The sequence below is a fragment of the Equus asinus genome, chromosome 8 (assembly GCF_041296235.1).
Source record: "Equus asinus isolate D_3611 breed Donkey chromosome 8, EquAss-T2T_v2, whole genome shotgun sequence".
Taxonomy (NCBI): Eukaryota; Metazoa; Chordata; class Mammalia; order Perissodactyla; family Equidae; genus Equus; species Equus asinus.
This window is the reverse complement of record NC_091797.1, coordinates 33,006,846-33,027,024: the sequence shown is the minus strand read 5'-3', so window position 1 is coordinate 33,027,024 and position 20,179 is coordinate 33,006,846. Positions and strand designations below refer to the sequence as shown.

Genomic DNA, 20,179 nt, shown 5'->3' with positions numbered 1-20,179 from the left:
AAAGACTGGGACCTGTGTGCCACCCCCAGACACTGGAGGGGAGGACAGAGGCCTGAAAAACCTGTTTCTCCATCTGCTTCAGCCCTGCCTCCCAGGGAAACTCCCTGAAGGATTCTTGGGTGAGGGTGGGGGCTGAGAGTGTTACTTCCTGGGAGGGGGCCTCTGACAATAAACATACAATTTATCAGGCACAGACATTTATTACTCAAAATGGAAACAGGGGAGCATAGGGATGGAGTACAATGGGAGCCAGGATTTGGGGAATAAGCCCTGTACAATGAAGTCATCAGGTCCTTTCTGGGAGCCTTCTTTAGGAAGAGGATGGAAGCTCCATTTCAGGCCCAGATTCCAATCCCTCTCTGAGTAGGGCACCACAGAGAGCAGGAGGCAAAGTGGGGAGTCCTTCTAGGGGCCAATGGAGGATCTGGAATGGTCTAGGGGGAAATAGGAAGGGACTCAGGAAAAGCAGACTGGAGGGTATGGGGTAGAAGGATGGAGAGGGAGACCACTGTCTAATTAAAGAAATGTGAAGGATCTGGAGAAATTTTTTTTAGTGCAAAGAGAGCTAGGGAGAGACCACTGTGGGAAGTCAGGGGATCCGAGACACAGGGAGAAAGGTTCAGGTGAGGCAGGAGGGAGGGGGGCAGCCATGGAGTGAGCCTCAGTGTAGCAGCCAGAGGCCAAGGCCAGCCAAGGAGGTGAGGACAAGGGCTAGGGCCGGGGTGGGCCGGGGGGCCAGGCTATTGCAGTTGTCCTTGTTGCAGCAGGTGGTGTTATAGGTCAGGCCCAGCTTGTGGCTGGTTTGGTTGAAGGCCTCCCGACAGGGCTCTTCTGGTGTGCCACAGCGAAGGTTGGAGAAAACCCACATCTTACCTGGGGGTAGAAGTGGGTCATTGGGTCAGCCAGGATGGGCACTGAGCATGCCTGTGTCTATCTCCCCAGCCCATGCACCCACCCAGGCTTCCTTCCTTCCCAATTCTGCCCTGGCCCTCACCTTCTTTATCTCTTTTCAGTCTAGTCTTCCTCCTGCACTTCCTTACCCCACCCCCTCACCCCAATTCTGGTCCTATGACTTGCTCACTGTGAGGCCTTGAACCTGTTGCTTTCTCTTTCTAAGGCCATTTTTTCAGTATAATAATAGCACCCACATCACAGGGTTGTCTTGAACATAAGTTGAAACAATCCACGTACAAACATAAAATGGTGCCTGGCACATATTATGCTTGGCCAAATATTATCATTGCTGTGATTCTCTGTTCCATCTGTCTTAGCCCCAGTTGGGCCTCAGTCCCAGCCATAGAGTCTCCCATCAGCCCCCTCTCCCCACTAAAGAAGGGGATGTTACCGAGGTACACATTTGTTGTCAGGCATTGTTGTCCTGGTTCCAGGCGGCAGGACTGCCGGTCCACACAGCCCAGCACAGGGACCTTGTAGCAGGAGTGACAGCGAATGTCAGCTGGGAAGACACAAGTCAGGAAGACACAAGGGGTGTCTGACTCACCTGGAGACTAGCCGAGCTGGGGGGTAGGGTGGAGAAGAGCCAATCAAGTATGTGTTCTGACCTGTTTTGTCTGGTAGGGACAGAGCAGGTGAGTGATGCAGGAAAAGTAGAAGTGGGTGAGGGCGGAGTCATTGTTCTATGAGTGGCCCATACCCTAAATATCTTCCTTCATTCCATTTGGGAATGAGTCAAGAGGGGCAGAACTACCAACAAAAACATGGGGTGGGGGTAGGTGGAATGTAAGAATACTGTGGGGAAAGAATGGAAGAGGGTGGGGGAGAAGATGAAGGAATTCAGAAGAGGTCACAGATGGAGACTTCAAATAGGAAGAAATATTAAAAATAAAAATCATGGAGGTTACAACACTTGCAGAAATGGCTTGGCACTTGAGGCTGCCAAGAAAGGCACCTGTGGTCAGCTTTAGCAATTTACTCTTCACCTCCTGGGGCTGCCGAGAGCATGGGGAGAGGAGCCAGACCTGTATGGAATCCTCTCACCCCAGGAGCTCTCTGACAGAAAGGAATAACATCTGGGAGACAGATCATCAGATTCCGTCTGGGCACCTCACCAAAATGGAGAGGGTGGGTGCAGAAGGTGGCACCCCCCAAATTCCCGCCTCAATTCATTCAAGGTTTGGGCAAGGTTTGGTGAAGGAGGGGTTCGGTCCAAGGGTGGAGGAGTCTGGTAACTGCACTTCAGTGACACCCACTTCACCCTGGGGGTAAGCAGCCCTGGCATTCCCTCTCTAGAAGCCTGGGAAATCTCCTCGGTTCCCGGGGAGTCCTTCAGAAAGCTTGTGTCCCTATCGGTATGCACCCCAGGGAGGAGGAGGGGGCAACTAGGAAAGGCACTGCTTGAGGGACTGACCACCAAGTCCTTGATGGAGTATATGGGGAGGATTCGGTGCAAAAGAAGCCCCAGGCTGGATGCCTAGTCTTCTGGGAGGACACTCTGCTGAGGAGGAGGTAGTGAGAAGAGAAAGCAGGTAAGCTGGATCCTGGAGAATTTTGGAGCGGGGCTGGCAGGGGAACTAGATATTAGGCTTTCTAAGAAGGGGGCACTTTGGAGTGGGGAACAGGGGACCTAGAACCCTGGCAGGTTAGAAGAGGGGGTCTTGGAGGTGGGGCGAAGTCTGAAGGATGGAGTCCTTGAGAAAGGGAGCGAGGACCCTATCACAGGGAGGCCTGGTCCTAGAGGCACAAGAGAGCTGAGCCAGTTGGGGCTGGGGGTGCCTGGGATCCTGGGTCGTGAGTAGTGTAGGGCAGTGGGTGGGGCAGGGTGTAAAAGTCCTGACCAGGTGAACCAGGTCCTTGGGGCCCCCAGGTACTCACCTGAGACCCAGCAGACCAGAGAAGACAGGGTGAGCAGCAGAAGGCCTTTCATGGTGAGGGTCCTGAGAATGGTAGCAAATGCAGCCGCTGATAGAGTAGATTTTCGGAGATCTGGCTCTGAGAGTTGAGCGACCTTTTTGGAATTTATAATCCCAACAGCCCCTCCCTTCCCTGACTCTAGTGGCCCCTCCTTCCCCATTTACACAGCCGTCTGGAGGGAAAGACCAGGGCTGGGGAGGGGCTACTAACGACTGGGTGGGGGGGTGGGGATGGGAGAGAGAGGTGGGGGAAGGCACTAGTGGCCAACTCCATTTGGGTTCTTGATTTCAGGCCAAGACACCCCTCCTGGCTCCCAGCTGACAGCCCTGCCTGCCCAGTCCTCTGAAGAAGCATCACCAATGGCCCTTGTGATGTTGCAGTGGCCTTGGTAGTATCTGCTGGTTCCTGGGAGGTGGACAATGGGGTATGACCTAAGCTGATTGCCAAATTTGGGTCCCGAGGGACACTGGAGGGGCATGTGTGCAGAAACTGAGGATGGAAGGGGCCAAATCAATCTCTATTCAGACCTCACTTAGTCTTCCCAACACCTGCTCAGCCACAGGATGAAGGAGTAGGGTTTGTCATGTCATTACCGGTTTCTGTGATGCTATAGCAGCAGAGGCAAGGGCTAGGGCCCTCTGCTAAGGAGGTGCTGCCTCAGGTTCCCTGAAGGTTCTCTGGCCCTTGTCCTGGCTCCATTTGGGCTTGACCTGGCCTGGGTTGCACCACTCCAGTGAGAGCTGATGAGAAGCTGGATGTGGGGGTGTGCACCTGCTCCAAAGCACCTCCCCAGTCGAAACCAGCCAGTTTGGGTGGGGCACTGTGGGCCAGGAGGGACAGCATGGGCACAGAGAGGTGAGGTAGAAGCTAAAATAAGAATAGAAATAGTAGTAATAATGCGAGCACTTAAATAGCGCTCCTGCGCGTCAGCCATTGTTCTATGCCATTTACGTGTATTACTTTATTTAGTTCTCACAAAGACTCTATGAGGTAGATGCTTTTATCCCCATTTTACAGATGAGCAAACAGGCTCAGAGAAGTTAAGCAACTCGCCCACAGTATGCACCTAGTAGGTGGTGAAATCAGAATTTAAACTCAGACAGCCAGACTCCAGGATTCGTGATACTCCAGGCCAATGCTAGGCTACAGGAGTTAAAGCAAGCAGGAGTGAAAGTGCTTGTATAAAGGGCTGAGCACGAGTTTTAAGTGAGCATTGTTTGAGGGCTGGGAGCCAGACGGATCCGGGCCGCTGGTGGCCCCGCCCCCTTCTTATCGGAGCCCCCAGACCGGCCGTCCAGTGTCCCCCCCCACCCCCCCTCGCCCTCCCTCCCCCAGTTTCCCTTCGGTCTCCTCAGCTGATTCACTGTCCTCCTCTCCCCACCACATCCCAGCAATGGCTCTGGTTTTGCAGCTGTTACCGCTGCTGTTGTCAGGGACCCAGGGGGACCCCGTAGGTAAGCCATCCCTGGGAAACTCGGGATGGGCGAGGAAAGACTGAGGCACGGGGAGGGGGATGTGTGGGAAGATCCAGGATGGCGGGAGAGCAGAGGAGAGGAGAGACAGAGAGGAGACAGGAGTGCGCGGTAGTCTTGCCCTGTGTACTTGCCCTAACCACCGCCCCCTGGCCTCCCCTAGTTTCACTGGACGGCCGCCCTGGGGACCGGGTGAATCTCTCTTGCGGAAGGGTCTCGCATCCTGCCCGCTGGGCCTGGGCGCCTAGCTTCCCGGCCTGCAAGGGCCTGTCCAAAGGACGCCGCCCTATCCTGTGGGCCTCGTTGAGCGGGACCCCCACGGTGTCTCCCGTCCAGCCCTTTGCTGGCCGCCTACGTGTCCTGGACTCTGGTATCAGGCGGCTGGAGCTGCTCCTGAGCGCGGGGGACTCGGGCAGCTTTTACTGCAAGGGCCGCGATGGCAACGAGAGCCGTACGGCGCTTCACGTGCTGGGGGACGGGGCCGATTGCAGGGCTCCGGGGCCTACGGGGACCCAAGGTAGGTCGAAGCCTTCGCGCAGAGAGGGTCTTAACTCGGACACATAATCCCGGGAAGGAGCAGGGCCTTGGCTGGGGGTTCCTGAGCGGAGAGCTAACTCTCTCTCCTCGCACCCCTGACCTCGACATCCATCACCACCCCTCCACAGCTCCCCCAGGATCCGTGTATCCCCAGCTCCTGATCCCGCTGCTGCCGCTGCTGGGCGCTGGGCTGGTGCTGGGACTCGGAGCGCTGGGCGTGGTCTGGTGGCGGTGCAGGTGAGCACGAGGGGCGGGGTCTGGCTTAAGGGGTGGTGACCGGAAGTAAGAGGGACAGGACCAGAACCTTCGCAGACAAAACCTATAGGTATCTGGAGCCCTGGGGTGTGGTTTGAAGGAGAATGCGGGAGGTCAGAACTTGGGGGCGAGGCCACAGGTTGGTGGGCGGAGCCTTGGCTAGGGAAGCGAAGCTAGAGGGTGCAGCAGGATCCGAGCGTGGGCGGAACTATCTGTGGGGGTGGAGCCTAAGTTGTTTTGCTGGTCAGAGCCTGTGAGTTCCTGGGTTGTGGTCGACGCGGTCCAAGGCCGAGGACAACAAGCGAGACAAGATTGGTGGCTCTCAAACACTCTTATACGTCCCCTACAGGCGCTGCCCCCTCACCCGCTTGGACCACTACCCAGATTTGGTGAGACTAAGGCGACTCCATCTTCCTTCTCCTACCCTCATATGCCCCACCCCTCAATTCCTAAGTCTGAGCCTTTGCTGGGAGCAAACAAGTTGGTCTTCTCTCAGTCCTTCAGCTCTGTGCCCCCCTACATGGCCCCACTGGTGAAAGCTGAGCCCCAGAGGCCAGTAAAGGAGGAGGAGCCTAAGACTGCAGGGGACCTGGATCAGGAGCCGGTAAGGGTTTGGTGATGGGAAGGGGCTGGCCAGAATCCCGGAGGAAAGTGGACCAAAAAAAGAGGCCTGAATCCCCAAGGGAGTCAGACTGCTGAGACGCTCCTGCCTTCCTCCCCACCTTTCAGAGCCTGCTCTACGCAGACCTGGATCCTACGGCCCTCAGGAGGCCCCGCCAATTCTCCCCAGTGGTCTCCAGTGATGCCGCCACCATTTATGCGGTTGTAGTTTGAAGGGAAGCAGTTACTCCAAACCTCACAAGCTGGGGGCTCCCAGCTCTCCATAACCCTCCTCTCCTTCTTGGCCCCTCACCTGAAAAAGGCACCATGGGATAAAATGAGCACTAGACTGGGAGTCAGGAGACCTGGGTTCCAGGCTCTCTCTGCCCCTGATCTTGCTCCTTCCTTACCTCCATCTCTCCTATAAGTTCCATGTCTCCACCACTGATATCCTCCCTAAACCTGATCAAGGCCTGTCTTCCCATCTTAAGACTCCTAGATCCTAGATAGTTGCCCAATCTCTTCCCTTCCCTGCACAGTCAGGCTCCTTGAACCAAGGGCTTACACTTGTCTCTTCCACTTTCCTCTTCACTCCCCTCCCATTGCTCATCTCTCCATGAAGTGGTCAACGATGTCCTAATGGCCACATCCAGTAGACATTTTTTAGCATTCATCTGGCTTGGCCTTTGATTACACCCTTCTTTAAGCTGTTTTTCTTTAATGATGGTGTCTTCCTTCTAGACTTCTCTTCCTTGCTCCCTACCCCCACAGTATTCCCCACCATTTTAAGTTTGTCCTTTTCTTTATCTGCCTTCCCCCTCTTCTGGGAAGCTGTCAGCTACAGCCAGTCCTCAGTCCTCACCTCTGCAAATGACACGCAGAACTCTCTCCAGCTCAGATCTCAGTTAAGGGATTTTCAAACTGTCCCTCGGACATCCCTGCCTGGCTGGCCCTAGGCATTTAGCATGCCACAGCATGTCCAGAACCCAACTCATTGTCATCTTCCAAGCCACTCACTTAGTCATCCTCTGCATTGCCTCTTGATCAACAAAGCTGCCCAAGCCAGAAACTGGGAGTCTGCAGATCTCCTTCCTCTCACTCCCACACAAGTCCTGTCTTTCCATTTTAATGTCAGTGTCAAGTCCACAGCCTTCTTCACACCCAGCACCACCATCTGAATGTACTCTCCTCATTTCCTCTTTGGATTACCCATAGCCTCACCTCATCCTCCTACCCTTGCCCTCCTCCTTGAAGCCAGAGGGGTTCTTCCCAAATGCTAATGTGCTCCTGACAGCCTGTATTTCAGAACTGCAGTATTTCTTTCCTTAGCCTTCAGCTCTGAGCCCATGGACCTTGGTTTGGGGTACAAGGTGCTACAGTGCTCTGTCTACTTTCCAGGCTTATCTCTGTCTCTCCACATGCACACAACATTCCAGCCTTGGAGGAATTCTCCCCAGGCTCCAACTATCCCTTTGCCCAGTGTAATTCTTTCTTCCTGGGTTACCCCTTTCCCTCCTCCCCACTACCTTCCTGCCTAATTTTTATTTATCCTCAGGACTCAGTTCAAGCGTAGCCTTCTCTGGGAAGCCACACCCTCTTTGCCCACACTTGCATACATTTTGATGCCCTTCTGTCTCTCATAGCAACAGTGTCCTAGGAATTGTTCCATCACGACCTGTATTTCAATTTGTAAGAAATTTTCATGTACCATGAGTTCCCTGATGTCAGGACACTCACCCTTTTTATATCACCACTAAACCTCCGTAAATGAGTCAATGAAAATGAATGTCCCTGGAAGCGTCATTTATTCCTATCAACTAGGGGTGGGCTGGTAATCTACCAGCCTCTGAATCATCTGACATTTAGATACATTCAGTGAGTGATCCACCCATATTCTCTCTTTGCCCTGTACATGTTCCCCACAATAGAAATTCTGTCCTGTCTATCTTGTGCCCAAGCACCTATGACAGGGCTGGGCCATGAGTCAGTAAGTGCCTAATGAGGTTTTATTGAATGAAAGAGGTCTCTTTCCCACCATGGACCAAAATCTCAGGTTTCAGCCCTGCCCCTATTGCTCTGCCTCAGTAAAAACACCAGCCATGGCCCAGTCTAAAAGGTCAGTTCTGTTTTATTAGATCTGGGGGAAAGGACTGACTCAGTGGCCTCTATCCTTTTTCCCACACTATGCCCTCCCCCCATCTTGGGGCTCTCTCCCCGCCACTACCTATTCACCAGCCTCTATCTAACCCTCCTTCCCCTTTTAGTCCCTATGCTGCCCTCCCCCTGGCCAGCCAGGTCCTGAAGGCCAGGGCCTCAGCTGTGGGGGCGTGTACTGAGCACCAGGCAGAGGGAGCTGAGCCCAGCGCCTGCCTTCTCCAGTTCCGAGCAGGAGACAGGTACCAGGGTGACGTCAGAGAGCTTCTGCAATGCCTGTAGGGAGGACATGGAGTGGGAAGAGGGGAGTAAGACCCCAAGGCCACAGCCAGCTCCCCCTTCTAGCCAGCTCAGAGTAGCCCCATCCAGGCTTCTAGAGAAGGTACCCCTCCTTCCTCCTACTAGGAAGGCCAGAGACTCCTTTCTCTGGTTGTTGGTGGTGGGGCTCCTGCTTTCCCTCACCTCCTGACTGTTGGGCAGGTCCCCACCTCCACGGTGCAGGAGGAAAGGGGGCACACCCGGCAGCCCAGGACGCAGAAAGAGACAGTCAGCAGCAGCATCATCTGGGAGGGTCAGAGAGGCATAGGGGTGATCCGTCAATACTGCCATTGCCTGGGGGAGAGGAAAGAGGAAGCATTCAAGTCTCAGAGCTTCTCAACTGAGTCTGGCTGCCCTACCACCGCTAAGGGCAGAGGTACATTTGTAGAAAAATAATGACAGCAAGCACATAGAGCTTACTGTGTGTTAGGCACTGTTCTAAGCGCATTAGGACCTTTGCTAATTTCCACCTGGGACTCAAATGCAGTTCTTTCCACCTGGAACCCTTTTCTCCCCTTCTCCAGCCCCCACCTGTCAGTCCCATCCATCCTTTAAGTCACAGCCTAGATGCCACCTTTGGGGAGTTTCTTGAAACACGGGAAGACGATGTTAATCACTCCTGTTCTGCAGTCTCCCGGCTCCCTGTCTCCCTATAGTAACTTTTTGTTTTCTCGGGTGTTTTCACACTAGATGGACAGCTCCGTGAAGACAGGGGTTCGAGCTAATTTTCTGAGCCTCTCAGCTCCCCGCCTCCACGGCCCGGAGCCACGCCCACTTTTGTTGGCCGCGCTCCAACCTGCCCCCCCAAGCCCCGCCCCTCCTCACCCTGACAGCCTTTTGGGCAGCTTCGCTGCTACCCGCCACCACAGTGCGGGGTCCCCCCATGCCGCAGAGGCCGCGCAGGTGGGAAGGGCTCGAGACCGGCACTGTGGAGACGGCGAAGTCCTAGGGGGAACAAGGGAAAGTATTCAGGGACGCGGGAGGGGCCAGGGGATACCCTCAAACACAGGCTGCTCTCAGCCTCCCCCTCCTCAGCCCCCGCCCCGCCCCTCCGACCCCCATCCCCTCCCCGCTCCCCCAGCCCAGTGCTAGTCCCCGCTCCTCACCCTGAACGTGTCCGCCACGATCTCAGCTCCTCGGTGATTGGTCCACTTGGAAAGGCCTACGAAAAACTCCCGGCCTAAGCCCAGGGAGGCCGCGGAGGTTTGAGGGCGGGAGTGAGTTGGAAACTAGGCCCGAGATGGCCCAGTCTCCTTAACTCTGCTTCCCTGTGCCAAGCCCCAGGGATGCAAGCGCTGCAGCCTCACCGGTGAAGAGAACATCAGTGCCATCCAGCGTCGCGTTCTCGTCCCCCATCTCTACGATTCGGAGCCCCAGGTCCTGGAGGGCTTTGCGGACTCCATCGACCTTAGAGCAGGAGAAGAGGGAGGGGGGCTCAGATATTCCCACCCCCAATTCTTCCCTAAAGCCCCGGACGTCCAGATACTCCTTTCCCTCTACCCCAACTCGCGCCCAGGCGCTCACCTCCGGCCTGCGTGCGGGGCTCCAGGGCCGCGTGATTAGGGCCGTGTCCCCTTGGATCACGGCAGTGTCACCGAGCAGCGGTCCCAGCGGCAGCGACTCTTCAGGAGGCAGTTCTAGCAGCTGCAGCCCCAATCGCTGCCTCAGTTTACCGCCGAGCACCCCGTGCTCCCTCTGAGCTTTGGCCAGGTCCAGAGCCGGGAGGCCAGCCCCTGCACCCTCCCCCGACGCCAGGCTCTCCGGGACCCCCCGGATCAGGGCATGGGAGCAGCGGCCCAGCCCCTCCCCCGGCGTCCCCATCCCATCCACACAGACGCCCCCTCCGGCCGCGCTGATTTCTTAGTTTTCTCTTTTTACTTCACCTGTCTGGGAGAAGAGACAGAAAGGAGGGAGGCAGAGAAAGAGACATGCAGAAAAGGGCGTAGCGGGTGGTTAAGAGCGCCCGGGTCTTCCTTCTGCCATCTCTGGGCGCCCCTCCCACTCCGCCCCACCCCCTCCAGACCTTCCTCTCCTGCCGACTCCACTCTACCCCGCATCCTCGCGGGTCTGCTTCTTTAGAGGAAGTCCGAGGAACAAGTCTGGGATCCCTAATCTCCGAAACACCTGTTGCCCCTGCTCGGGGGCTTCATGAGGTCCCTGCCAGGCGCCCCTCTTGGCAGCCGCTAGGATGCGCTCACTCCCCAAAAATGCAGCGGCCCCGCCCCCTTAACCCTCGGCTGCTCGCTGCCATAGAGACCCGATGTGCGGCGAGGGACCCACAGGGGTTATGGGACAGGGGACAGCTCGGGGGAGAGTCGGGGCCTGGGGGATGGAAGTCCTGGACATCCGAACGAGAAAAAGAGAGAGAGGGAAGGAGGGAGGAATTAGAGACTAAAGAGTTAAACATCCTCTCTCCACCCTGGCCGGTCACTCTGCCCTTAGCGCGACCCAGTATAAACCAGACCGACTCCCGGAGGACTGGGAGGGTCTAAAACGAAATCCGAGAGGCGGGGAAACGGGGGGCGTGGTTCCGGGGAACGGGCGCTACTCGGAGCTCCAGGACCCGGTTCCCGGGTCTCCCGATCCCTCTTCCCAAAGTCCACGCCACTCAGCTCCGCGCCCAAATGTCGACCCCTGCACTCTGTCTGGTGCAGGCATGGGCCCGGCACCCCCAAACTCCGGCCTCTCCACGGTCCAAGTGACACCTCCCACCGCCAGACTCACCTCCAGCGGCCACCCCCACTCCTGCCGCTCTGTGATCTTGGCTGGAGCCCCACCCCCCTGAGGACAGAGTTGGTGGAGAGTCCTAGTCTTTAAGCCTCAGGGACTGGAGCTTTGGCTTTGAGGGGCCCCTGGGTAGGCGATCTCAAGTACTACGGTGGGGCGGGGGCGCGACGGTCTGGCGGCTCCGGGGCATTGTCTAAGCGGGACGGGGCGGGGCTCCTCGAGGTCACGCCCACTCCGCCCGGCTATGCCGCGCCCGCTCCCCCCGGACTGCGTCCCCCTTCTCTGAACTTGGCCCCGCCCCGCGAGCGCTGCCCAGGCCCACCCAGATCAGGCTGGCCCTGGCGGCTGGACTGTAAATGCGACATGGACGAAAAAGCAGCGCTATGGTGGACCGGCACTAAAAATGGCAGCCCCACCACAAGCACCTCTTGTAAATTTCTGGCTTCTGCCCTGAGCTCAACGTCACTGACCCTTCATTCCTTGTTACCCACACTTCGTCTCCTTTGTGTAAAAAGAACACAAAGATTTTCATTCTGTATTTTATTACTGAAATACATTGTCCTACCCACCCCACCCCACCATAAGAATCTCACCCAGATCCCCCATCCTTTCCCCTCATCCCCTCAGCCAGCCCTGTACAAGTGCTCCAGGATTCTCTGCCCACTGGCCATTTCGGAATGTGTCCATTGGGTAGCCATGTGGAGAAATTGGAGGTGGGGAGGGAGCACCCAGGAGGGGCTTATTTGAGGGCCTTGGCCACTTGCTCATAGGCCAGCTCGATCTCCTCATCATCTGGACAGGTGGAGGCGAACTCTTCCCGAGCATAGGCATTGCGCAAGTACCGATGCACTCCCCGGAACGCCTCCGGGATGGAGAATCCCCGATACTTCTTACATACCACCTAGGGGTGGGGAGATGAGGGACCGACATGTTAGCCTCAGGGAAGCCACACTGGCTGCCACACTGTTGGCCTTTTCCTTCTCCTATAGCCTACATGATAAAATCCAGCCTTCTTGTCCAGGCATTCAAAAACTTCTACTATCTGGCTTCTCTTCATATGATTCTTATCTCCTATATGAATCATCTTCTCCCATCAGGTTCCTTAACTCTTCACTGTCTTGTAACATCTTCACCTTTTCTCTCCACTTACTGAAATCCTGGCCATTTATAACCAGCCCCTTTTCAGACCACTCCATTCCATGGTTCTACTTTTCTCCTCTTATTTTATTGAGATGTAATCCACAAATCGTAAAGCTCTCCTCTTGAATTTCCAGTGACTTTTGTCTCTTATTTTTCATTTGGCTTTTCATCATGTATTATTAACTTTCATGTGAATGTTTTATTTTCTCAGCTAGATTTCAAATCCTCTGAGGGCAAAGACCAATCACCTTAAATCTTTGTGTCTTCCAGTGCCCAGGACACAGACGTTCAATACACAATTCTGTGGCAGCCTGACACTGGGCCCCTGTTTCACAAACTAAACCGTAACTTTGAGGCTATGATAAAAACATAGGAACCAGTTTTCATCTTCCATAAAAGGAAGTGGAGACTGAAGCTATAAAGAGAGTTAAAGCTTTGGTTTTAGGAAAAGGCTGCTCTGTCTGATCTGTAGATTTGGCAATGATGGAGACAGGAAGAGAATTCTTGAAATTACTACTGGGATGTGACGTTCTCGGCCAGTGTGTTTACATCCATGGCTTATATCATAGAATGTAATTCTCTCAAGCAGTGGTCTTTTCAGCAATGACTTCCAAGTAGGGATGAGGTGGTGTCTGCTATTGGAAACCACCCTAAGAAGGAAACCACCTTTGGAGTGGTTGTCATGGGAAGCCTGTGCGGGAGCTCCTTAAAGAGCCATCCCAGCGCCCATCCTTTCCCCCGACAATGACCACCCACCTGTACTATGTGGAGCTTTGGCAACAGGTTGCAGTCAGCCAGAGTGAGCTCATTGCCATCCAGAAACTTCCTCTGAGAGATGCCCTCATCCTCGGCACTGGTCTCATCCACTTCTTCTGGGAGGGGGGTTGTCAAGTAATTGTCTAAAACTTTCAGGGCTTTCAGGAGCCCCTTCTCCAGATCTGTGCAAGAGAGAGAGAATTGTTCAGAACATCAGATCAGCATAGTCTAGTAAGGCCCAAGGGGGTCAGGGTGGGCTGAATACTAATGGTGAGGCCAGTCCAAAATAATAATAGCTAACACTAGTGTAGTTAGTTTTCTTTCTTTTTCGTTAAGAATCTTTTTTTGGTGAGGAAGATTGGCCCTGAACTACCATCTGTTGCCAATCTTCCTCTTTTTTTCTCTCTCCCCAAAGCCCCAGTACATAGTTGTATATCCTAGTCGTAGGTCATTCTAGTTCTTCTATGTGGGATGCCGCCACACTACAGCCTGATGAGCAGTGTGTGGGTCTGCGCCCAGGATCCAAACCAAGAGACCCTGGGTCACCGAAGAGCACAGGAACTTAACCACTTGGCCATGGGGCGGCCCCTGTAGTTAGTTTTCTACGTGTTATCCTAAGCACTTTACAGACAAAAATGCATTTAATTCTCACATCAATCCATGAACTAGGTATTGTTATCCTCATTTTATAGATCTGGAAATGGATTTGTAGAGAGGTTAAACGAATTGCCCAACATCACACAGCTAGCAGGATTTGTACTCAGGTAGTCTGGATCTAGAGTCATTGTTCTTAAGCACAACCCTATTCTGCCAGAAAACAGGCCAGAAGCCAACCCAACTAATGTGCCCACTGGGGCAGGAGAAGGTAGGGAACAAATGAGAGGAGCTTAAAAGTCACAGCCAATGAGAATGCAAGGAAATATGGGGGTTAAGCAAAAATGAAGTGGTGGGGAACTGGGGGTGGTGGTCAAGGTTTGCTGACATTTGCTCCCATTCCCTGATATCTGAATTTCCAAGTGTCCCTAATGCCTCCTAATCCCTAGATCTTCTCCACTCCTCCTGGAACCCAGGCCTCCCACCCAAAAGACTCACTATCATTGAGTGCTGGATTTGAATTCTTGATGTAGGCAGAAAATTTGGCAAATACGTCCAGCCCAGCTGTGTTGGATTCAGGGTTCAGAGCTGCCAGCTTTGGGTACCTGAGAGCCAATGGGAGAAGCAGGATAAGATATCTTCCAGGGAGAACCCTCAGCTCCCCTGCCCCAGCCCCACCACCATCTCTGTTTTCCATTTCTTCAACTTCTCCCTTTCCCTGGGTGCCCTTATACCTGGGAGGGCACAGCACTGCCTCCAGAAATTCCTCAATCTTGTTGGTGTCTGTGTGCACTTCGGTGCCGTACAGCAGGAATGGGAGCTGCCCTCCTGGGCACAGCTTCTGTACCGTCTCGGTCCGCCTGAAGAAGAGGCCAGGTATCAGGACAGGAAAAGGGGGTCAAGGAGAACCAGAAAGGGGAGACGGAAGGGTATGGAAAGAGAAAGGGGCTCCCGGTGGAGGAAAAAAAGGTTCAGGATGAAATGAAAGGACTCAGGTGGGTGAGTGTGTGTGTGTGTACACGTGTGTGCATAAGGAATGTTTAGAGAAACAGAAATGGGCCCACCTCTTGGTGTCAACGGTGGTGACGTTGAAGGTGACTCCCTTGAGCCAGAGCACCATGAACAGTCTCTGGGAGAAGGGGCAATTCCCAATCTTGGCCCCATCGCTGCCAGCCTGAAAAGCAACCCCCATTCAAAGTTAGGCCTGGAGCACCTCACTCGTCCCCAGGCCTTTCTCTGCATCTCCTACTCCCAGACCTACCTGTATTCTGCCTAGTCATGACAGCCACACTCAGTCTCACCACTAAAAGCTCCCCCCGGAACTCGACTCTCCACCCTGGGGGCTGAGTCAAATCTGGGGCAGATCAATGGGAACATTTTCTGCAAAAGTAGGCTTCTGGTTCCCCAGAGAGTTGAGGACAGGTGGGAGGTAGGCAGAGAGAATGGGTTTTGGAGAACTTGGAGGATCTGGACTCTAGAGAGGGAAGGCTAACAATAATGTAGTTAGTTTCTAAGCACTTTACACACAAAAACATTTAGTTCTCACATCAACCCATGAAATCGTCCCTAGAGAGGGACTTTGGTGAGGCCAGAGTTATAGGCTAGAGGCTTAGATTCCTGGGTTTCTGAATGGAGTAGAACCTGAGGACAGGAGAGGTGGGGCAGGGTTTGGAAGGTAGAGTTCTGGTTCTCTATATCTCCACCCAAGCTGTTGCTGGCAGCTGAGTGTCAAGGGGCTCAGAGCCTTGCCCTAGAGATGTGGAGGGGCCTTGCAGAGGGGGGCTACACTCTAATTGGCAAGTGGTGACCTCATCCCCTGAGGGACACCTCCCCCTAGGCTGAGGGTGATTCATCTCACTGTGTCTCGGCCTCAGCAGCTTCCTTCCTGGCAAGGAGTGGGGGCAGGGACCCATAAGGCTGAGGCCTGGGCATCGAAAGCCACCTCCCTGTTCCCCCAATAGACACTGCCTGCCCAGAAACTGCCTGTCATGTCTGCCAGGGGTCTCCCAGCACAAGTTCCCCAGCTCCAGATAATCCTCCTCACACAGGGCCAGAATCTGCTCAACAGCCTCACCCAGGAGTAAAAATAGCCCTTGAGGCAAGTATGAGAGGGAGGTGGGGAACCACACCTAGGGGGGCGGACCCAGGCAAGGTTGGGCTGGACTTCCCTTGAGCTGGACTTCACTGGGCACAGGGAGAGGGAAAGGCAGAAGCGGGAGCATAAAGGAGACGGAGACATGGACAGGAATACACAAAGATGAGAGGAACAAAAGGGGGGAAGTGGAGAGAAAGGATGCAGGAAAGTGAAGGGTGAGGGGAATGTGCAAACAAGGAGACACAGATGGAGGGGGAGGCCACCAGAGGGAGGGAGGGAGGGGCGCTGAGATGAGGGGAGAGAATGCTGCGGGCGAGGGGAGCCAGGCGGAAACAGTGAAGGCTGCTGCCGGGTTTTGATACCCAAACGTCATGAGACCACTTCTCATCCACACCCACAGAGAGAGGAGAGAGTTGGGGCGACTCTTTTTCTCCTGCTTCTACAACCCCCAAAGCCTAACCACCCTAACCCAGCTCTCCTCCTTTTGATCTCTCTCCCCACCTCTCCTCGTAGGAGCCACAGCTAAACTCTCATCTCCTCACCACCTCCCTTTCTTTCATTTCCCCGAGTCCCTGGGACATGCGTTCTCGACCCCATCACCTCTCCAACCCTGCTTCTTGAACTCCACTCCCATTCCTCTGCCTCCTTCCACCCCACTAATTCTTGCCAATTGATCTTCTCCACCTCCCCAGCGTCCCTACCACACCCTCTTCCTTGAAACCTCCCCCGCCACGCGCTCGCGCGCGCGCACACACACACACATATACACACCCACACACCCCTCCAAGTCTCCCCCACTACACCCCTCCTAGGGCCAATGTTTCCCTCTGTCCCTCACAAACCCTGCTGAGCTCCCCCTGCCCCTTTCTCTCCCTGTCCTTTCATCAGCTTGTCCCCCCAACCGGGGTCAATCTTCTCAACTCCTGGGAACCCTCCCTTTTCTCTACCTTCCAATCCTTTAGGCTGCTGGAAACTTGCACTTTTACGAACTTTTCAGGGTTGAGCCTAGAATTCTCATTAGCTGAACACAGGTCAATTGTCTTCCCCTTCCGAAACCACCCCCCCAACACACACACACCAAAGATTGCACGTGGAGTTGCGAGTGGGGGTCCAGGAGGGAAGGGACTGGGGTGTTAAGGCTGGAGTTTGGGGAAAGGCGAGAGTTGCCTTCCAGTAATTCCAGGGTGGCCTAGGAGGGAAAAGGTGTCCTTACCTTTACGAATAATTCGACCTGCGGTTGTTCTTCAGCCATGGTTGTGACGGGGACCAGGAAGCGGCCGTCGCTGGGGGAACTGGGAGGGGCCGGGGCCAGAGAGGGCGGGTCTCACAGGCAGGGATTCTCTCCCCCAGAGCTAGGGCTGTCCCTTCAGGAAAACACAAGCCCGATCGGACCCGCTCACTGCGGACACGGCCTCTATACCAGCCCAGCGTACCCCACACCCAGCTTGTCCAGCCCTATCCCCTCCCGGGCTGGATCAGGGAGCCGCTGACTCACGGACCGGCCCCGCCCTGAACCTGGGGAGGGGACAGGAGGGGGGCGGGACCCGACGATCTAGGGAGTGGGTCCAGAGGGGAGATCCTCATATCTCCCAGAGGATGGGAGAGGGGTGTAAAGGGGAGGGAATCCTGGGGACCTCCTTATTTCTCTGCCTGTCTCTTTGAACACAGGACTTTTTTTCTGCCTCAGTTTCCCAGCTTCATTAATCAGAGGACACTCCCACTCCACCCTCACGCAAGAAACATGATACCAACAGCTTGGGCACACCCCTGAGGGCCCAGAGAGGAAAGGTGGTCGTTTATTCCTTTTTCCGAGTTCCTTCCGGACTCCAGTCCAAAGTCTGGATTGATCATCATCCACGAGAAGGACTCGGAAGTGAAAGCTGGGATTGGGGGAAGAGGGTGGTGAAGGGTAGGGCAGGGGATGGGAAGAGAGACAACTAGGGCTCGTGCTAGAAAAACAGGAAGCTGAGCCAAGGGACCTCATCAAAGGGGGAAGGTCGGTTTCCGCCCTAGCCTGGTCAGTTTTAATACTTCCACTTCTACCCCCCATCCAGGGTCCCTCCCTGTGCCCCTTGCCCTTTTCTTACTGATAGGTTGCCTTGGAGATGAGGTGGAAGGGTGGAGTTACAGAATAGAGCTACACTGATTCTAGGGGGTGGTGGTAGCTGGTTCTATCAGGGGAAAAAAAGCAAAGATAAGACAGGATAGTGTGAGTGGAGTCCTTGGGGACACAAATGACTAAGTAGAGAGGACAGAGGAAGAGTAACTCTCTCCCTCCCCAGTAACTTTGATTTTGGAGGTTCTGTCAAACTCTTTACGATCTGCTGAAAAATAGGCCAAGAATATGTCCAAACTGGACACATATTGAATCGCTCTCCTATCTAACCATCCCTTCTCTTTCTTCCTCACAACCCTCTGTCTAACAAGAGACTTCCAGCTCCAGAAAAACATGGTCGAGTGCAAGGACAAAGGAGCAAAATAGGGCTCAAAACTTAAAAAAAAAAAAAAAAAAAAAAGGAGAGACTTGGGGGTGGAGTAGGGTAGAGTGAGGAGTCTGTTGCTGGATACCAGCAGTTAGTGGTTTCCTCTCTTGCTTCCTCTTCTGTGGGTTTTCTCCTCCCCTGGGGAAGGCCTATCTCTCTCCTCCCCAGAGAGGGGGATATATTTGGTGTTTGCTCCCTTGGATTGTAACATCCTATAAGGATGTAGAATGGTTCCACGAGTATGTCTGTGGGGGTGGGGGTGGGTGGGAATCTCTTCCATGGGTGACCTTCAGAATCTGCACACAAGACCCCTTCCATCTGAGGAAGGGAGGTCAAAGCAGCCCTATTTCCCAGGGTCCTCTTCTGCTCCAGCTGGTCAGTGTCCACCAGAGAATCTGCCCCACAAAGATCCCCCCTCTGGGAGAAGCCTCAGGCAAATGAGGCCAGCCCTGAGCTCAAACAGGTTTGGCAGCTTCTCCCCAGCCTCTTTTTTTCCCTCCTACAGCTTTATAACTAGAGCTGCCTTGATCATCAATATTGACTTTGGCTGGCTGGACTAGCTACCCACAAGGTATTTTGCCTTAATTTCCCAGATGACAGGTAATCCTGCCCTCTCCTGGTACTATCCAGCAGAGTCCTGTGGATTTAAAGCCAGGGGCTGCACCCCTAAATCCTGCATCAGAGAATTTTCCTTCCCATCTCATGTCTTTGCCCCTGCTTTTCTCCTATCTCAATATCTCCTCTTTCCTTTCCGGGCAGGTGTGCTTCTCTTTCCACTCCCTCCCCTTCCTCAGCTTGGTCAACCAGTCCCTAATCTCCTCCCACCCCAGACTGGAAGGTGTGTCCCTCCCTGACACTCCTTAGACCTGTCGCTGGCCTCCTCCAGGTTTCCATAGCACCATTGCTCAACAATTTGCCAGGGGTAACCATTAACCTACCCTTAACTTGCTCTCCTACCTTTCTCACTAGAGGGAATTTTCCGATTATTGTTTAGCACAGCCAGGTTACCCCACCATCTTTCCTAACCTCTTGGGTGGGATCTCCCCATCAGGGCACCCCAAACAAAGCTGGGGAGGAAGATGTATTTTAAGGGATCTGGTTTTTTTAAGTATATTTTTTTTATTTCTGTCTTGCTTACAATCTCCTCCCTTCTCCTCCCCTCACAAACACACTCAAAAGTAAGCTTCATAGAGCCTGGACTTAATTATGTTCACTACTTTGAGTCCACCACCTGGCCTAGAGTAGGCACTAAATAGTTGCTGAATGAATGAATGACACCCTTCTGTCTTTTCGGGGAGGGGTGTGCACCCGCATGGAGGGGTATGGGCATAACCCAAAAGGGATGTAGGTGTTGTTATCAGGTCTACTTCTCTCTGCCAGAATTTGGTGTAATTCGTATGCTTCCACTTCCTCTTGGGGAGGCAGAAATTATAAATTAGGTCCCCTAGTGCCCTTGTTTCCTGCACTCAGGAAACAGGCAAAGGAGGGCTGAGATAAGAGTCTCGCTTCTTATTTCTGCTTATTTATTTAAAACACTCGCGTAGCTCTTACTGTGTTTGCCCAGCACTGTTCTAAGCTTTTTATAATTTTTTTTTTTAAAGATTGGCACCTGAGCTAACAACTGTTGCCAATCTTTTTTTTTCTTTCTGCTTTTTGTCCCCAAATCCCCCCAGTACATAGTTGTATATTTCAGTTGTGGGTCCTTCTAGTTGTGGCATGTGGGAAGCCGCCTCAGCGTGGCCTGATGAGCAGTGCCATGTCTGCGCCCAGGACCGGAACCAGTGAAACCCCCGGTCGCTGTAGCAGAGCAGGCGGGAACTTAACCACTCGCTCACGGACAGCCCCGCTTTTTATAAATATTAACTCAGAGGGTACAAATATTAACTTAGAGTTGTTGGCACAGGTTGCATTAATGTCGCTTATCTCCTCCCTCCAGAAAAAAAACCAACGCGCCTCTGGCCCTTTAAGGCCGGCCCCCTTCCCAGATCCCCTAAATGCCCTTCGGGGGCTCGGACTCAAGCTCGGCTCCTGATCTTCTCACAGGCTCCACCCCACGTCAATCAAAGCCCAGAAACGCTGAGGGCAAGAGACCGGGGTGCTCACAACTGCAGAGGGCGGGAAGTTTAAACGTTCTGGCCCCGCCCCATATGCGAATCGACCAATCAGAGCCCAATCTT

The 20,179-nt window shown here is 54.0% G+C and overlaps 4 protein-coding genes across 8 annotated transcripts; 1 reads left to right on the top strand and 3 right to left on the bottom strand.

The window, feature by feature from the left end:
* Positions 1–185: 185 nt before the first annotated feature.
* Positions 186–3,006, bottom strand: LY6G6C (lymphocyte antigen 6 family member G6C). Its single transcript, XM_014831630.3, has 3 exons — positions 2,833–3,006; positions 1,346–1,456; positions 186–873 (listed from the first exon to the last, which is right to left on the bottom strand). Exons 1-3 carry the CDS (start codon positions 2,882–2,884, stop codon positions 662–664), a joined length of 375 nt encoding a protein of 124 aa, XP_014687116.3. The 5' UTR covers positions 2,885–3,006; the 3' UTR covers positions 186–661.
* Positions 3,007–4,210: 1,204 nt separating this feature from the next.
* On the top strand, positions 4,211–7,530 carry MPIG6B (megakaryocyte and platelet inhibitory receptor G6b). 2 transcript variants are annotated; one of them, XM_044776280.2, is made up of 6 exons: positions 4,211–4,325; positions 4,507–4,860; positions 5,009–5,117; positions 5,485–5,524; positions 5,632–5,739; positions 5,865–7,530. In XM_044776280.2, the coding sequence occupies exons 1-6, from the start codon at positions 4,265–4,267 to the stop codon at positions 5,967–5,969; spliced, it is 777 nt and encodes a 258-aa protein (XP_044632215.1). In that variant the 5' UTR covers positions 4,211–4,264; the 3' UTR covers positions 5,970–7,530. The 2 variants fall into 2 exon arrangements, with proteins under 2 accessions (XP_044632215.1, XP_044632214.1); XM_044776279.2 differs by having other exon boundaries at positions 4,293–4,860.
* A 315-nt stretch (positions 7,531–7,845) lies between these two features.
* DDAH2 (DDAH family member 2, ADMA-independent) lies at positions 7,846–11,235 on the bottom strand. Of its 4 annotated transcripts, XM_070515271.1 has the most exons (8): positions 10,932–11,135; positions 10,231–10,545; positions 9,732–10,090; positions 9,515–9,614; positions 9,314–9,387; positions 9,033–9,152; positions 8,352–8,501; positions 7,846–8,165 (listed from the first exon to the last, which is right to left on the bottom strand). In XM_070515271.1, exons 3-8 carry the CDS (start codon positions 10,026–10,028, stop codon positions 8,049–8,051), a joined length of 858 nt encoding a protein of 285 aa, XP_070371372.1. In that variant the 5' UTR covers positions 10,029–10,090; positions 10,231–10,545; positions 10,932–11,135; the 3' UTR covers positions 7,846–8,048. The 4 variants fall into 4 exon arrangements, with proteins under 4 accessions (XP_070371372.1, XP_044632212.1, XP_070371373.1 ...); XM_044776277.2 differs by lacking the exon at positions 10,231–10,545 and having other exon boundaries at positions 9,732–10,094; positions 10,932–11,235; XM_070515272.1 differs by lacking the exon at positions 10,231–10,545 and having other exon boundaries at positions 10,932–11,159.
* A 224-nt stretch (positions 11,236–11,459) lies between these two features.
* Positions 11,460–17,225, bottom strand: CLIC1 (chloride intracellular channel 1). Its single transcript, XM_014831627.3, has 6 exons — positions 16,733–17,225; positions 14,489–14,598; positions 14,159–14,284; positions 13,923–14,029; positions 12,831–13,012; positions 11,460–11,835 (listed from the first exon to the last, which is right to left on the bottom strand). The coding sequence occupies exons 1-6, from the start codon at positions 16,769–16,771 to the stop codon at positions 11,674–11,676; spliced, it is 726 nt and encodes a 241-aa protein (XP_014687113.2). The 5' UTR covers positions 16,772–17,225; the 3' UTR covers positions 11,460–11,673.
* Between the last annotated feature and the right edge of the window lie 2,954 nt (positions 17,226–20,179).

Coding starts and splice junctions, on each gene's coding strand:
- LY6G6C (XM_014831630.3), bottom strand. CDS start 2,884: ATGAAAGGCCTTCTGCTGCTCACCCTGTCTTCTCTGGTCTGCTGGGTC. Junction 1,457..2,832: donor TCTGGTCTGCTGGGTCTCAG/GTGAGTACCTGG, acceptor GTGTCTTCCCAG/CTGACATTCGCTGTCACTCC. Junction 874..1,345: donor GACAACAAATGTGTACCTCG/GTAACATCCCCT, acceptor TTCTACCCCCAG/GTAAGATGTGGGTTTTCTCC.
- DDAH2 (XM_044776277.2), bottom strand. CDS start 10,028: ATGGGGACGCCGGGGGAGGGGCTGGGCCGCTGCTCCCATGCCCTGATC. Junction 9,388..9,514: donor CACTGATGTTCTCTTCACCG/GTGAGGCTGCAG, acceptor CCCTGGGCTTAG/GCCGGGAGTTTTTCGTAGGC. Junction 8,166..8,351: donor ACCTGCCCAACAGTCAGGAG/GTGAGGGAAAGC, acceptor TCCTCCCTACAG/GCATTGCAGAAGCTCTCTGA.
- MPIG6B (XM_044776279.2), top strand. CDS start 4,404: ATGGCGGGAGAGCAGAGGAGAGGAGAGACAGAGAGGAGACAGGAGTGC. Junction 5,118..5,484: donor GTGGTCTGGTGGCGGTGCAG/GTGAGCACGAGG, acceptor CGTCCCCTACAG/GCGCTGCCCCCTCACCCGCT. Junction 5,525..5,631: donor TGGACCACTACCCAGATTTG/GTGAGACTAAGG, acceptor GTCTTCTCTCAG/TCCTTCAGCTCTGTGCCCCC.
- CLIC1 (XM_014831627.3), bottom strand. CDS start 16,771: ATGGCTGAAGAACAACCGCAGGTCGAATTATTCGTAAAG. Junction 14,030..14,158: donor GCAGTGCTGTGCCCTCCCAG/GTATAAGGGCAC, acceptor ATTGGCTCTCAG/GTACCCAAAGCTGGCAGCTC. Junction 11,836..12,830: donor CAAAGCTCCACATAGTACAG/GTGGGTGGTCAT, acceptor CCCCACCCCTAG/GTGGTATGTAAGAAGTATCG.